Source organism: Heterodontus francisci, chromosome 44, assembly GCF_036365525.1.
Source record: "Heterodontus francisci isolate sHetFra1 chromosome 44, sHetFra1.hap1, whole genome shotgun sequence".
Taxonomy (NCBI): Eukaryota; Metazoa; Chordata; class Chondrichthyes; order Heterodontiformes; family Heterodontidae; genus Heterodontus; species Heterodontus francisci.
In genome coordinates, this window is record NC_090414.1 from 24253680 (window position 1) to 24267777 (window position 14098).

The following is a 14098-nucleotide window of genomic DNA, read 5'->3' on the forward strand; positions in this document are numbered from 1 at the left end:
TAATCCAACGCTGACGACGTGCAATTGTAAGTGGGGTAATAATAATCGAAAACAGGAAAAGTTTAACAAAAGGTTTGTTGTCCATTAGAGTAAAGTTTACACTACTGGAATGTCTTTGTCAGTTGCTACGACCTTTCTGGGGAAGAAAGATGCATCTCTGAGTGATGAGAAACTTAACTAAGGCTAGGCTAAAGGATTTGGCAGAATTGTTGGTGTTAGGAGTTAACATTAGGAGCTAAGAAAGCAGACATAATTGCAGTAACCAGATGGTAATGCAGTTGATTTAGCTAAAATTTAGTTAGAGATGAAGCAGCTTTAGCTTTAACAGGAAAAAGACATCAAAAAACCTGAACTAGAATTTCAAAGGTAATGTTAAAGAGAAGGAAGGGAATTCAAATTTTAAAAGATATAACTAAGACAAAGAGGTGGTGTTGACTCCAAGGAAACTTTTGGTGGGGAAAGTTCTGACTCCAGCCCAGGATCCAGTGGAGAGCTGTTTAGATTTGTACAAGACCTCCCGAAGTTTGAGGAAAGGGACGTAGAGGCATTTTTAATTTCTTTTGAAAAGATAGCCAGACAGATGAAGTGGCCACAGAAAAGTTGGACACTGCTTATGCAAAGCAGACTCCTGGGCATAGCTCATGAAGTTTATGCCATGCTTTCTGAGGAGGAAAGAAAGGCTATTCTCACTGTTTATGAGTGGTCCCTGAAGCATACAGGCAGAAATTTCAGAACCTCCGGAGACAGCCTGGGCAGACTTATGTAGAATTTGAGAGGGTAAAGCAAATTAATTTTGATCGTTGGATGCGGACACTAAGGTAGAGGCCAGTATGAGAACCTTAGGGAACTAATTCTCCTGGAAGAATTTAAAAATTCACTCCCTCCATTAGTAAGAACCCATGTAGAGAACCAGAAAGTTTCAACAGAAAGACAGGCAGTGGAAATAGATGATTATGAGCTTGTTTATAAGCCCAAACCCTTTGTCCATCACCCCCACAAACCCAAGGAGGATAGAAGGTGGGAGGGTGAAAGGAAGGCAAATAGTCGGGGACAAGGGTCAGCTGGGAACGCCCCGGGATCTTCTCATCACACCAGAAAGAAAGATGCCGAGGGTGGAAAGTGAAGTCCGCAAGCCTAATTATTACCATTGTCACAAGGTGGGACACCTTCGTGCAGAATGCTGGAAGTTGTGGGGTAATCCCATGGGACTTATTGTGGTACACAAGGCCAATGTGGAGAAAGGGGCCCTGACCGAGAGTACGTCAGATCAGACTGCAGCTGTAAGGCCAAGTCGAAAAACCACGGAGAGTGCGGGGACGTGAATCAGATACCTGAAGGTTATAGGGAATTCTTGTCAAAAGGAAAACTCCTTATCCCTCAAATGAGGCAGGTAAACCTATAGTTATACTTATGGACACAGGAGCCACCCAAACTCTTTTGTTGGGAAAAGGCATAACTTTTCCACCAGAGAGCTACTCCTGGGGAATCATGTGACCGGAGCATTTAAAAAATGGCGTTTCATTCCTCCAAGGATGGAGGTGTTACGGAAGTGCTTCTATATTTTTTGTTAAGTATGTTTTTGAGGACTTGTATTTAAATTGTGGAGCTGGATTAATCAGAAGGCTGAAGATTTCTTAGAAGCTGGACTTTGCTTTGTTATTGACAGTTCACTGAAAGATAGAGATGTTGTTTTAAAACAGCCTTGCTGGAAGTCATGCACTTCAAGCAATAAACAACAGAAAGCTTGGTGACCTGGGGAAGATGTTTACAGAGAAGTGACAGGTCAAGATTTATAGGGGTCAGGAGGCTTGACTCTTGAGATATTGTTTTAGGTTTCACTTTGGACACTGTGTTGGGGTGTGAACTGTTTTGAAGATAGTTGAAGAAAACCAGCCACCACCCATCTCTTTGAGAACTTCCCGAGAATCAAGTGTAAAATAGAGAAACTGATGCTGCACTTCTCCTGGAAAGCCTGCCAGAAACTCCTGATGCCACATTTCTCCAGAAAGCCTGCCAAACCGATCCTCAACATCACCCGAAAATAACTGCTTTAGAAAGATCCCAGCCACAGCCGTCGACGCATATATGGGACGCCAGACCAAAAAGGGAAAGCTGACATCTTTCAACATCTCTTTTTTCTTCAAGAATTAAATACTTTGGCCAAACACTTGCTGTTTTTTTTGTGACAGACCACTGCAGAGAAAATTTCTGTATCTTTTTCAGTGTGTGCGTGCACGTGCGCACGGAATTTAAATAGGGGAACTTTCATATTTCGATCTGTATGGTAATGCTTTGATTCGTTACTGGTTAAGTCCTTTTTTATAATAAACTGATAATTTTGTTGTTTATTAAAGAAACCTGGTTGCTGGATTTTATTCTGGGATAAAGAGTAGAATATATGATTGAATATATATGTTGTGACCTGTAGAGAAGTGGAACTAGAAAAGACAGTACACTCCTCCCGCCTCAGCCGTAACACATGATGCTGTAGTGCTTTCAACCATGCTGGGTTTGCTTAAGATGTAAGTTAGTTGATAGAGATCCCCAGTCTTGTGGTAGAATTAAAGAGCAGCTCATATTACACTGCTGCTGAATAAGGCTGGAGTTACAGGTTTGTTAGGACAACAGCCCATGAAACATCAGCAAACCCTTCCTGTCCTGGGAGTTTGCCTCATTAACGGCTGGTGATCGCGGCGCTCAGGTGAGAGGTGTTAGCGGACTGGGCTTCTCATTTTTTGTTGTATGATCAAATTTGCAAAACAGTAATAATCCAAGGAAACAGCAGATGCAAAATAGAAAGTAGCTAAACTAAGCATGGGGCACCAAGAGGTCTGAAAGAGCTTTTATGGAAGCTTATGAAGTGGGAGCGAATGGTCTAACCCAATATTGACCGTTAGTGGCATTTAGTGGACAAGAATGTTCCATTGCACAGATGCTCAGAACTGAGCTGAGTAACAGGAAAGGGGGCGAGCGGCTCTGAATAGTTTGCCTCCAGAGAGCCTGCCATCTCATGTCTGCTTCCAGCCAGGAGGAAGTGCGGCTCTCTGATTGGGAAAAAAGCTGGCACTGGTGTATTTGACATGCTGTCCTGCCAGATGATTTCTGAACGAACAGGATTTCATTAACTGAGATGAATTAGAGTGATGGCTATCACTGCGGCCCAAATTCCAGAAGATCGCGAACTCAACCATCCCAAGGTAAATATGGATTTGACTCCTTCAAATTTAAACAGCCTTTTGAGGCAAGGTCGAGCAAGCTAGTGTATCAACATTTCCATGCTTTATTGTTTTAAATACCAGAAAGTAACTGGGGGGGGGGGGGAAAGAGGGGGCAGTTACTTAAAATACGCAATGGGGCCAAAGCGGGATGGGGAACTGTCACCGTCACCAAGGAAGTCGTAATCTGGGACAAGAGACATCCAGACAGGGAAAGCCTGCAATGAGAGGAGGGGAATAAAAAAAAAAAGAGAGGAGTCGATCCTGAACCGACATGCTACAAAAACTGGGTCTGGCAAACACACACAGATGCCAGAGCAAGGACACTGGATTTCCCATTATAAAAGCACTTCTCACTCATCTTCTCTGCAAAGCCACTGACTTTCAGCCTCAGCACTTAATGCTAAATTAGGCAGCAATAGCCAGCAGGAGGCTCCCAGATTTCAACCTATTGGTTATCAACTGTCTTGTATCTAAACTACCCCTCTTCAAAAGAAACAAACAAAAACTGAACTTAGACCACAGCTGTCCCCTATCCAATTCAGTTTTTTAATTTTTAAATAAAATGATTAAACCGTTAACCTCAAGAGAATAAAAATAACGTAAAGGTGACCATTTCCATTCCTGTACTGAAAATAGCATCAGGTAAAGGATACCATAATTGTGAGATTAACCAATTCCAATAAAACCACATCACACATTTCTTATGCGATGACACCAAGTATTGAAAAGGAAAATTGTTACTGTCAGCTGGTTTAAAACTTTCCCAACCTGTCCTCAGGGTTTGGGGGGATACCAAGGTCTCCGGTACGCAGTTTGCGAGTCAGGTCTTCAATCTGTAGTTGCACTGGAAGAAACCAGGTTAGGAAAAAAAGGACGGAAAAGAGAAGTTACATAAATTCTCAAATCGTTATCAAAATACAGCACGGAGCTTGGAGACACAGTGCAATGAATGTTTCAAACTGCATGAACATTTGTCAAAAAATAAAAACAAGATATCAGGCATTTCAGTAATCAAATTTAAAACATAGACTTTTTACCCAAGTTGCATCACAATCCTAACACAGGGTACTGTTAAAACACGTGCTCTGTAACAGTGTCAAAAAAAAACAATTACAACTAAGAAAGTTCATATTAGGGTTGCCACAATATGAAAAGAATTTAGTTAAAAAGTTTAATTTAAATCAGTAGCTCGCTACTCCTTCAGGGCTGGAAGAATTGCTTTTAATTTGGTTAAAATTGTCACTCCAATCAGGATTGAGGAAAGCAAACTTAAGGGACAACTTTTAAGGACAGTTTTCAAGTGCACTTTCCCAAAATGGCTCACAATAGATATCCGAACATCTCAGCTGGAGAGAGGAACCTTGACAATGCAGTATTTTATAATCCAGTCCAAGCTCACCACGCAATGCTTCCAGTAACATTGGGAAAAGCTACAACATGGCAATGGAACACATTGCTGGCCCACCAGATCCCTGGACTACAGCAATCCAGGTCAGAATACAGGGGCCTGGTGATACTTCCAGCCCTGTCACTGATCACATCTGCTCATTCAATTCTTTTGGATCATCTATAATTTCAATTTGAAGGCCAGATACAGGTAGAATCTGCCAATTTAGTGCTGAAGGACAATCAATTTAACAGGCAGCGTTTAAACCTGGTAGTCATGCACAGTGCTTTCAATGAAAACAGACAAAAGTTAGAAAAACTATACAGGGAGAGAAATGTGTTTTTCTTGACAGGGAAAGGACTGCTATAAACCCAATCAAATCTCTTTAAACATTCAGGAAATGTTGCCACTTGTACAGGTTGCTCTTTAAAAACTTTGAACCCAGGTGAAACAGCAAATACCTGTTATCGATCCGTGTAATAGAACTTAAATGTAAAGTCACCAATAGAGTCCAATTCATCTCAACTGTGGCTGGACAGTGCTCAACTGCTGTGCAAGACAAGATGCATTCTGTTCTTTCATTCACAATTTTCACATGGAGAGGAATACTTCAGTGCACAGATTAACTGGTGGGGGGTGGGGGAGGAGGAGAAAGACAGCGAAATCCCTTCCTGTACAGCACTTCACGAATTAACTGACTGGGTTACCCGTGAACCTTCTATGTACAGGTGAAGGGAGGCAGTGGTTTATATACGCATCAACTGAAAAGTATAAATTTTCACCATTTAGGCAGATGGCAATCAGCCAACAGTAATAAAAACAGAGATACTGCAATATCAGAACATCCCAAACAGACTACAAGTAGCAAATACCTCATTTACATTTTAGCATCAAAAGGTTAACATTAAGTATTTTAGTCTAAGGAATAAAAAAGACCAAATGCTAATGGTTTTGTCTCTACTGGACATATTATTTTGCACAAGTTTCTCTTTCAACTCAAGTTATTTTGGAAACAGAATCTGCAAGCTTTGCAATGAGCACCAGCTAGCCCAGCTGAGCATCAATGTCTAAACTAGCACATTATATTAAGGATTCTCGGCACAACTTTCCACTATTGCACGCTCAGCCATCTCAAAAAGCTGCCGTATGACAGGAGTAAACATTTTGTCCGACAGATCTCTGGGCTTAAGGGTACACAGACACTGGGGGGAAACTAAAAGACCCATTACTGATCAGAATTTACAATCTGGCTGTTCATAGGCAGGTATTGGGAATAGAAAAGGAAATGCAGAGAGAGATTTGTCAACTTTTGCAAGTGAATACAAACCAATGACCGCCACGGGGCTGCTTGTTCTGACCAATTCAGCATTTGCACTCCTTCACACAAATGATATGGGCGGGGGGGGGGGGGGGGGCGAGGAGTTGTCACATTATTCATTACAGCGTGACACTGGTAAACACCCATTTCTTTCCTCAAAAAGAACTGGGCCCAAGCATGACCGCTGGAAATTCCACAGATCCAAAGGAACTAGGTCAGGCCAGAGGCAAGTACCTCTGCTCACACTGATATATTTACATTGGACAGATTCCACATTTAAAAGCACAAGAGGGAATCCCCGCTGCCAGTTATAATTAAAAGGAGTGTCAACACATCTTTACAGTGCCATAAAATATCACCAGCTTCCCAAACTTACTTGGGTGTTGCCTTAGCTCACCTTACCAAAGGTACCAGTAAAAAATGGGGGCTGGCATCCAAAACACACACAGGTTTACACAGAAACAGGTATAACACAGCATTTTCCACAGACTGAACTTTCAACCCGGGTTAAATGTTTACAGTTTTGTACCAGTGAACAAAGCTTTGTAAGACAGCTGACTCGCGCTGTTGTTAGAAGGCAGGAGTTGGGTCTCTTGTTTGACACCTCCTGGGGCTTCATGATAGGCCAATTCAGTGAAGGGTTGAATACGATGCAAGTGATTAGGAATTAGATCCATTCAACAACAATGAGTAATGAAAGAAAATGGAATCAAGTCAACAAAGTATCATAGTAAAATATTGCGCAACAGAAGCTATCGAATAAACCTTTGGAAACTGCAGCAGAGATTGCTGGTCATTCTGCCCACTGGTAACTCTGATTGTTTAACATTGCATTTCCATTTTTTAAAGAGAAACTTAATGTCACACATTCACATCAAATTGTTAGGCAGAGCTTCACGTTTAAGTTAACATTCGATGCAGCCTCACTTCCTCCAATCCTAGACTCTCATTCAAGGATTCACCTGTGCAAAGATATCAGGCAAGCAGCTACAAGTTCACAAGGAACCATAACCAGATGCAAGGCTGAACAAACCTGAAGTTTTTATAATGATCTCTATCGAAAGCCCAAGAAATGGAAAGGGGAGGGAGGGAGGTGAGGAGCAAAGAAAAAAAATTCCTTTAATAAAATTTCAAAGAACATTCATAGGAAATGAGTGGAACTGTTTCAAAACACTGATTGTAGTTAATTGACAGTCTGCACTAGAAATATGTTGGGTTAAGTACCCCAGTGATTAATGCAATGGAGTTCTAGGCAAAAAGAATTCAAAGTTTGAGGATTAACATGACCCAACAGCTGTACAGTATCTGCACTGTGCGCGCCAATTCAGGGTTTAGTTTAATCCCTCCAGCTCCCACAGCATTTCTGACTTGCTAGAGGGCTAACCAATAAATCTCGAGGTGGGGTTTTCAGAGTCTGCCCTCGTCCCTTATACAAACAGCAACTTGATGATGCTCACCATCTTCACTAAGGAAAACCCAGCTCTCGTGCAATGTTGTCACTAGGTTCATTGGTCCTATAGTGTCAGTACAAAGGGGCAACTCAAGTTAATGCTCTTTAGTTTTAGTTCACCCACCAACCTGCGACCAGAGACAATTACGCACCAATCCTTCATCCCAGTGTTAAACAGCTCTAAAACACCCTCTCCAAAGTTTGGACAGACAATCTAGAACTGGTATTTCCCTCCCCCTTGCCACAGTTCAACTGGATATAGTGTGAACAGTTCACACCCCCACTGAGGTCCTAGTGACAACACTTTAGGTGGATCAAACAGAATGTTGCACAGAATCTAGTCATGTGCAAAATTAGGTTAAAAATATCCTGTTTAAACATCTGTAAAAGCAGAAGCCATGAATGTAAAAATGAGAAGGCAACTGATAAAAGCTCACCAAGTTATAACTATTGTGGCATCCCCAATATATTCAATAACTTACTCAGATTACAGCAAATACACATCGCAACTTTTAAAAAACTGCACAGGAACATTTGCAATACATGCCTCTCTAAGTTGATTAGACTTTTTGTTAAAGACATGAATTATTTAGAAGAGATGGAAAATGGGCGGCAGAATAGTGGGAATCCTTACCTATATAAGCACGCTCCTGATCACGGGTCAGTCCCGGTGGGATCACAGTCGGCATTCCAGGGATCACCGTCTTCTGATCAGACGTCTCGTTGCTCCAGCGACTTCTCTTCCTTCTCTTCTGTCCAAAATCATCTTTTAAGCAAAGGCAAAGAGAAAGGAGGGTCAGAACACAGAGCTCACACAGCAGCCAACGACCGGGAGAATTTACCATCATCAAGAGATGAGACCCAGCGTGACCTTCATCCACTTTGACATTAGTTCAGTGATATTCAGCACCAACTTTGGACACATGGGTATTGCACAGCTGGCAGAATCACCAATTCTGGTGACTGGGAATGCAAATTTAAACAAAACACAAATCTGGGAAACCTTCTTTCTGTTTCAGACTCTCCTGGCACATTAACAAAACCAATTCAAAAGCAGATGCTCTTACCCTCCCTGGTCAGTCTCCAGGAGCTTAGCAGAGAACAGAATCTAATTATTTCACAAGGCTACGCACAATTTCACATTCCCATTTGACTCCACTAAAACCTTAGTGACAACAGTGTGATGGATACAAGAGAAATGCAGAGGTTACTGCCCCGCTTTATACCCAGACAGATTAATGCTCAGAGTTTTAAATTGATTCCTAAAATCAAGGTTGTATCATTTTTCAACCCCAATTGACCATCCTTTCCACAATCAGCTATGTAAAATCTTTTAGGACATTAATCTGACATTTTAATCACTAGCAGCTACATTGCAACAGTTTTGTAAGTGGATTTCACAATATCCAGCCTACTGGAAGTGCAACATACATTAAGTTCCCTGAGGAAGGGCCCCCACCCTTTCATAGTGGAAACAAGCTTAATGTGTCGCAATGCTTAATCTTGCAATAATTTTACTGATTCCTCTAATACACAGCAGGAAGCCACTGTATTTTGCATTTCTTTACAGTGGGAGTGGTTCTGACTCCCCATGGTCTTGAATTCACCCAGTTTGCATGAAACAATAGTCGGACAGCTGCACAATTCTCAATATTCCAACGTATAGGATCTTCAGGCGTGACAGGGGGTATAAAAGAGGTGTCATTACACTGTTGATCAAGGAGTCAATTACTGTAGTAAGGAAGGATGATATCTTAGAAGGTTCCTCAAATGATGCCATATGGGTAGAACTTAAAAACAAAGAGGGGGCAATCACTTGGCTGGGAGTATACTACAGGCCTCCAGTCAGGGAGAGATAGAAGAGCAGATATGTAGGCAAATCTCAGAGGTGTGAAAATAATAGGGTAATAATAGTCAGGGATTTCAACTTCCCTAATATCAACTGGGATAGTCTTAGTGCAAAAGGCTTAAAGGGGACGGAATTCTTAAAATGCATCCAGGAGAGCTTTTTGGAGCCAGTAGGTAGAAAGTCTTACAAGAGAAGTACTGGACCTATTTTTAGGGAATGAAGCCAGAAAAGTGGTAGAAGTGTCAGTGGGGGAGCATTTCAGGGATAGTGACCATAACTCTAAGATTTAAGGTAGCTATGGAAAAGGACAAGGATGGACCGGAAATAAAGGTACAGGCACAGTGGCGCAGTGGTCCTCACAGCTCCAGCTGTGGGTACTGCCTGTGTGGAGTCTGCAAGTTCTCCCTGTAACCGCGTGGGTTTCCTCCGGGTGCTCCGGTTTCCTCCCACATGCCAAAATCTTGCGGGTTGATAGGTAAATTGGCCATTGTAAATTGCCCCTAGTGTAGGTAGGTGGTCGGAGAATTTGAGGGAAGGTGGGGATGAGAGAGGGAAATGGGATTAATGTAGGATTAGTATAAATGGGTGGTTGATGGTCAGCCTGTTTCGGTGCTGCATCTCTCTATGACTCTATGAATTGGGGGAAGGCCGATTTCAATATGATAAAACAGGATCTGGCCACAGTGGACTGGGATCAGCTACTTGTAGGAAAATCTACATCAGACCATTGGGAGTCATTCAAAAATGAAATAGTGAGAGCTCAGGGCCAACATGTTCCTGTAAAGGTGAAGGGTAGGACCAACGAGTCTAGGGAACCCTGGATCTCAAGGGATATAGAGGATTGCATCAGGAAAAAAAAAAGGAGGCTTATGACAGATTCAAAGCGCTGAAAACAGCAGAGGCCCTAAAGGATTATAGAAAGTGTAGGGGGGGTACTTAAAAAAGTAATTAGGAGAGAGTGCACATGAAAAAACACTGGCGGGCAAGATAAAGGAAAATCCTAAATCATTTTATAAATATATTAAGGACAAGAGAATAACCAGGGAAAGAGTAGGGTCCATTAGGGACCAAAGTGGCAATGTGTGTGTGGAGCCGGAGGACATAGGTGAGGTTTTAAATGATTACTTTTCATTTGTGTTCACTATGGAGAAGGACCGAGGGGGGGGGGGGAGAAAGCAGAGCTTGACCCATGGGTGAATACCCGTTAGCGTTGCATTACTGTACGCATAAAGCACATGCACAGAGGCCAACCAGGCGCGTTGCCCAAAGATGCATACGCCACGCGATGACATCTTCGGTGCATGCGCTAACCAGTCCTGGCAAGTCAGAACGCAGCACACACGCAGAGAGCAGGAGACCATCTGCGTATGTGCGCACCTTGGCACAGCCTGATGACATCAGTGGCCAGCTGCGTTGTCAGGAATCACTGTTTTTCAAATCCTCTCTGCCCACAGAACAGGTACCAGAGGACTGGAGGACAGTGAATGTGGTACCATTATTCAAGAAGGGTATCAGGGATAAACCAGGTAATTACAGGCAAGTGAGTCTAACATCAGTGGTAGGGAAAATATTGGAAAAAATTCTGAGGGACAGGATTAATCTCCACTTGGAGAGGCAAGGATTAATCAGGGATAGTCAGCACTGCTTTGTTAGGGGGAGATAGTGTCTAACAAACTTGATTGAATTTTCCGAGGAGGTGACTAGATGTGTAGATGAGGGTAAAGCAGTTGATGTAGTCTACATGGACTTCATGGGCTTTTGATAAGGTCCCGCATGAGAGATTGGTTAAGAAGGTAAGAGCCCATGGGATCCAGGGCAATTTGGATCCAAATTGGCTTAGTGGCAGGAGGCAGAGGGTGATGGTCGAGGGTTGTTTTTGCGAGTGGAAGTCTGTGACCAGTGGTGTACCACAGGGATGGGTGCTGGGACCCTTGCTGTTTGTAGTGTACATTAATGATTTAGACGTGAATATAGGAGGTATGATCAGTAAGTTCACAGATGACATGAAAATTGGTGGTGTCGTAAATAGTGAGGAGGAAAGCCTTAGATTACAGGACGATATAGATGGGCTGGTAAGATGGGCAGAGCAATGGCAAATGGAATTTAATCCTGAGAAGTGTGAGGTGATGCATTTTGGGAGGACTAACAAGGTAAGGGAATATACAATGGATGGTGGGACCCTAGAAAGTAGAGGGACCTTGGTGTACTCGTCCATAGATCACTGAAGGCAGCAGCACAGGTAGATAAGGTGGTTAGGAAGGCATATGGCCTTTATTAGCTGAGGTATAGAATATAAGAGCAGGGATGTTATGATGGAGCTGTATAAAACACTAGTTAGGCCACAGCTGGAGTACTGTGTACAGTTCTGGTCACCACACTATAGGAAGGATGTGATTGCACTGGAGAGGGTGCAGAGGAGATTCACCAGGATGTTGCCTGGGCTGGAGCATTTCAGCTATGAAGAGAGACTGGATAGACTAGGGTTGTTTTCCTTAGAGCAGAGAAGGCTGAGGGGGGGGACATGATTGAGGTATACAAAATTATGAGGGGCATTGATAGGAAGAAGCTTTTTCCCTTAGTGGAGGGGTCAGTAACCACGGGGCATAGATTTAAGGTAAGGGGCAGGAGGTTTTGAAGAAAGTTTTTTTCACCCAGAGGGTGGTTGGAATCTGGAACGCACTGCCTGAAGAGGTAGAGGCAGGAACCCTCACAACATTTATGAAGTATTTAGATGAGCATTTGAAACGCCATAGCATACAAGCTACAGGCCAAGGGCTGGAAAATGGGATTAGAATAGATAGGTGCTTGATGGCCGGTTCGGACATGGTGATAGGGTAAGATGGAGAGGGTGGGGGGGAAGAGGGTGGGGGGGGAAGAGGGTGGGGGGGGAAGAGGGTGGGGGGGAGGGGGGAAGAGGGTGGGGGGGGGAGGTGGGGGGGGGGGGTGGGGGGAAGAGGGTGGGGGGAAGAGGGTGGGGGGAAGAGGGTGGGGGGAAGAGGGTGGGGGGAAGAGGGTGGGGGGAAGAGGGTGGGGGGAAGAGGGTGGGGGGAAGAGGGTGGGGGGAAGAGGGTGGGGGGAAGAGGGTGGGGGGAAGAGGGTGGGGGGAAGAGGGTGGGGGGAGGCTCACGTGGAGCAGAAACCTCATTAGACGGGCCAAATGGCCGCGCGTTTGTGCCGTGGACTCAATCTGATGCGGCGCCCCGCTGGGAATGGTTTCCCTGGGTCCAGGCGGGCGTGGCTGCAGCGCCACCTGTGGCGGGGAGGATGCAACTGCGGGCGTGACATGTTTACATGGGAAACCTCACCATTGTCGGCCTGGAGCCCGAAACTCAACAAAAATGAGCTGAAACCTGGAAAGGATCGATGAGGAAAACGGAGCAGCATACAAAATGGTGGCGGTGAGGGGGGGGGGGGGGGGGGTGAAGAGAACTGGAGTCATAATTCTACACTCTACTCACACTCTTATTTAGCAGTGCCCTTGAGGAGATAATTAAAAGAAAGCGATATATTTATGATTGTGTCAGGAGGTTTTGTCAAAAGAGAGTTCCCAAGGTTTCTCCCCACCCCCCAAATGAGGCCTGGGCTCGAGCCACGGCCTTTCCTCACCCCACACTCACTCACCGTCGAGTGGATCGCTGTCCAGGCCGTGTTTGGTGCCGATGGCAGGGTGCATCTTGCCCATTGGGGTGGCGTTGGCTCCAGTCGCCATTTCCCCTGTTCACCCCAGTCAGAAAGGGGGGAGAGGAGGAGGTGGGGGGGGGGGGGAAGGGGTGAATCTTATCCCTCACTAATCGGTTGGAATCGCTCCCACCCGCCGCTGAAAGCCTAAAGCTGTGGTGGAGATCAACCGATCGAAAGCGGCGGGGCTCGGGAGGGAAGCTGGAGGCCGAGATTCCCTCGACGTCGCCGTCACAACATGGCGGCGGCGCTCGGCGGACAGCCGTTGGCGGGAAGGGGGCGGGGCCTGCACGCACCGGAAGTCCCCGCCCTCCCCGGCGGCGCTGATTAACCGCCGCCCCGTCAGTCAGGGCGGGCGCCGGGCACTGATTGGCCGCGGCGGCTGTCCGTCAACCGCCGGAAGTAGATGGGCAGGGGTTGAGAGAGAAGCAGAGAGAGACCCCCCCATTCCCATCCCCCCCCCACACCACACACACACACACCGCACCTCTCTCCCGCGGCGCCTGACCGAACGAAGACATCATGTAGAACCGGCCCGGCTCCTCCATCGGTGAGCAGCAGCTGCGAGGGTCTCCCTTCTCGACGGCGGGTTGAAAACGGGCGATCAGCGGCTAGACTGCTCCGGACTGCGGCCCCGGCATTCGCCTCATTCAACCTCGAGCCCCTCTCGGCGCCCGGCGTGTCAGAGGAGGCCGGCCGCGCGTGCGTGCCAGCGCCGCCCCCCCCTTCACCCACCCTGATTGGCCGCTCGGGGGCTGGCGCCGTCCGTCCTGCGATTGGCCGGCGTCCCGCGTCAGTCAGGAGACGTCACGCCCGGCCGGTTCCCGCCTCCTCTCCCCGTGCTCACTGGTCCCTTGGCGTTGGCGCCCTCCGCTTTCTGATTGACCGCCCCCCCCCGCCGGTGTCAGTCAGGTGACGTCACGCAGCAGCGGCTCAGCCCCACCCTCGCTCAGTGGTCATTGCGATGTTTACCCCCCTCCCGCCCTCCTCTCCGATTGGCCGCCCCACCCGTCGGTCAAAGCTGTGACGTCTGGGCGCTCATTAGTCGCTGGTCTTGTGGTCCTCTCGTTCCTATTGGCTGGTCCCGTAACCGTCTGGTACCCTGTGCTCCGTGGTTCGTCAAGACAGTCCCGCCGCCGCCTGATCCTGCGTTCTCATTGGTCTATCCTTCCGTCGCTCAACGCAGCAACCAATGGGA

At 46.0% G+C, this 14098-nt stretch overlaps 1 protein-coding gene across 5 annotated transcripts in view; it reads right to left on the reverse strand.

The window, feature by feature from the left end:
• The window catches only part of sf1 (splicing factor 1), a 33043-nt gene extending 19408 nt beyond the window's left edge, over positions 1 to 13635 (reverse strand). For 2 of the 5 annotated variants that reach the window (XM_068021424.1, XM_068021423.1), the window contains exons 1-3: positions 12844 to 13181; positions 8008 to 8139; positions 3987 to 4062 (exon numbers count right to left, since the gene is read on the reverse strand). In XM_068021424.1, coding sequence (XP_067877525.1) covers positions 3987 to 4062; positions 8008 to 8139; positions 12844 to 12931 — 296 coding nt within the window. In that variant the 5' untranslated portion in view covers positions 12932 to 13181. Of the gene's footprint in view, positions 1 to 3986; positions 4063 to 8007; positions 8140 to 12843; positions 13182 to 13387 lie in introns of those variants that run through there. The other 3 variants (XM_068021428.1, XM_068021426.1, XM_068021425.1) reach the window with 2 other exon arrangements.
• Between the last annotated feature and the right edge of the window lie 463 nt (positions 13636 to 14098).